Source organism: Sinocyclocheilus anshuiensis, unplaced genomic scaffold (genome assembly GCF_001515605.1).
Source record: "Sinocyclocheilus anshuiensis isolate Anshui unplaced genomic scaffold, SAMN03320099.WGS_v1.1 scaffold426, whole genome shotgun sequence".
NCBI classification, from domain to species: domain Eukaryota; kingdom Metazoa; phylum Chordata; class Actinopteri; order Cypriniformes; family Cyprinidae; genus Sinocyclocheilus; species Sinocyclocheilus anshuiensis.
Window position 1 is genome coordinate 1,938,818 of NW_015542362.1, and position 1,389 is coordinate 1,940,206.

Here is a 1,389-nt window from a genome sequence, read left to right on the forward strand (position 1 = left end):
TATATATATATATATATATATATATATATATATATATACCATGGTACACATATGTATATGTTGCTGTTGTTGTTTGACTAAAGCATGTGTGTGTATGTGCGTGTGTGTGTGTGTGTTGTAGGATACAGTCCTCTGTCTGGAGACGGAGGAGGAACGTGCTCCTGGAGACCCGGCAGGAGAGGCCCGTCTGCGGGTGGATGAGGTTAAAGTGCGGTCAGACTGACCTCTGACCCTTTGACCCTCCATAGGAACACACAAATATTATCTGAATGAAGCTATCATTCTCTCATCACAGGACAATAGCAAATATGGTTATATTACATAAGGGTCTTCATGCACACTTTCATGTTTTTCTGGTGACAGGCTAATCGACTTGTGCATTGTCTTTTTACACACCCTCATGTCGTTCCAATCCTGTATGCTGTATGCAATAGTTTTTTCAGTAAACTTTTTTTGGTGCATTTGCAGTCAGAATGACATGAGGGTGAGTCAAGGACAAAATGTGTATTTTTGACTGTTCTTTTAACTTGTGTGTTTTAAACACTTTCATGCACATTATGATTAAGATGCTATTGCCTGTTTGTATGATTGACAGCTTCTAATGACGCCTCCTCATCAAAGGTATTAATACTCCTGGGGCGGGCTGATGATTTTCAGTAATAATTGTGTTCCTGTTTTTAGCTTTTTGCACTTATGAAGGCTGTGCTAAATAAACACCTAGAGAGAGTAAATACAAATGCAAAGTGCTAAGTTTATATCATTGAAATGTTTGTATTCTGTTGTAAAAGCAGGTTTGTGACAGATCCAGCGATGCTGTGGTTAGTGATGTATAATAGCAGCCTGCTGTATGTGGTGTGAGGTCTTTGCTGTTTCCTTAGGAATGACTTGTCAAAGGCATTGTATTTTTCTCGCTTTATAGTTTCTCAGAATAAAAATGCATACTTGCTCAATGTTTGTCTGTGTCTTATTTGTCAGGCCAACACAATTCACTGTATTATCCTCAGTTTCAGGACCATCGAAGTAACAATGTATACTTTTTAATACATAGGAAATAGGAAAGTGATTTTTAGGACATAAAGGAAAAACTTTTTTTTTCAAAAATGATAGTTAACTAAAACCATTTAAAAAAAACATTTTCATTAACTAACTTAAAAAAAACATCAGAAATAATATAAAATATGAAAAATAAAACTTTTTTTGAAGCAACACTTCATTTTCATTTATTTTAAAATAAAATAATAAAAAGGAGCAAATGTATTAAAAACTATATTAATAATTTATATTATAAAATATATATTAAAAACTAGAGACAACTTAAAAAAACTAATGAAAGTGACAAAAATGAAATTATATATATATATATATATATATATATATATATATATTATT

At 32.4% G+C, this 1,389-nt stretch overlaps 1 protein-coding gene across 2 annotated transcripts in view; it reads left to right on the top strand.

The window, feature by feature from the left end:
- LOC107691972 (selenoprotein S-like) overlaps positions 1 to 944 on the top strand; it is a 13,998-nt gene extending 13,054 nt beyond the window's left edge. For both annotated transcript variants that reach the window (XM_016490845.1, XM_016490846.1), the window contains exon 6: positions 122 to 944. In XM_016490845.1, coding sequence (XP_016346331.1) covers positions 122 to 201 — 80 coding nt within the window. In that variant the 3' untranslated portion in view covers positions 202 to 944. The remainder of the gene's footprint in view (positions 1 to 121) is intronic.
- Positions 945 to 1,389: the final 445 nt, after the last annotated feature.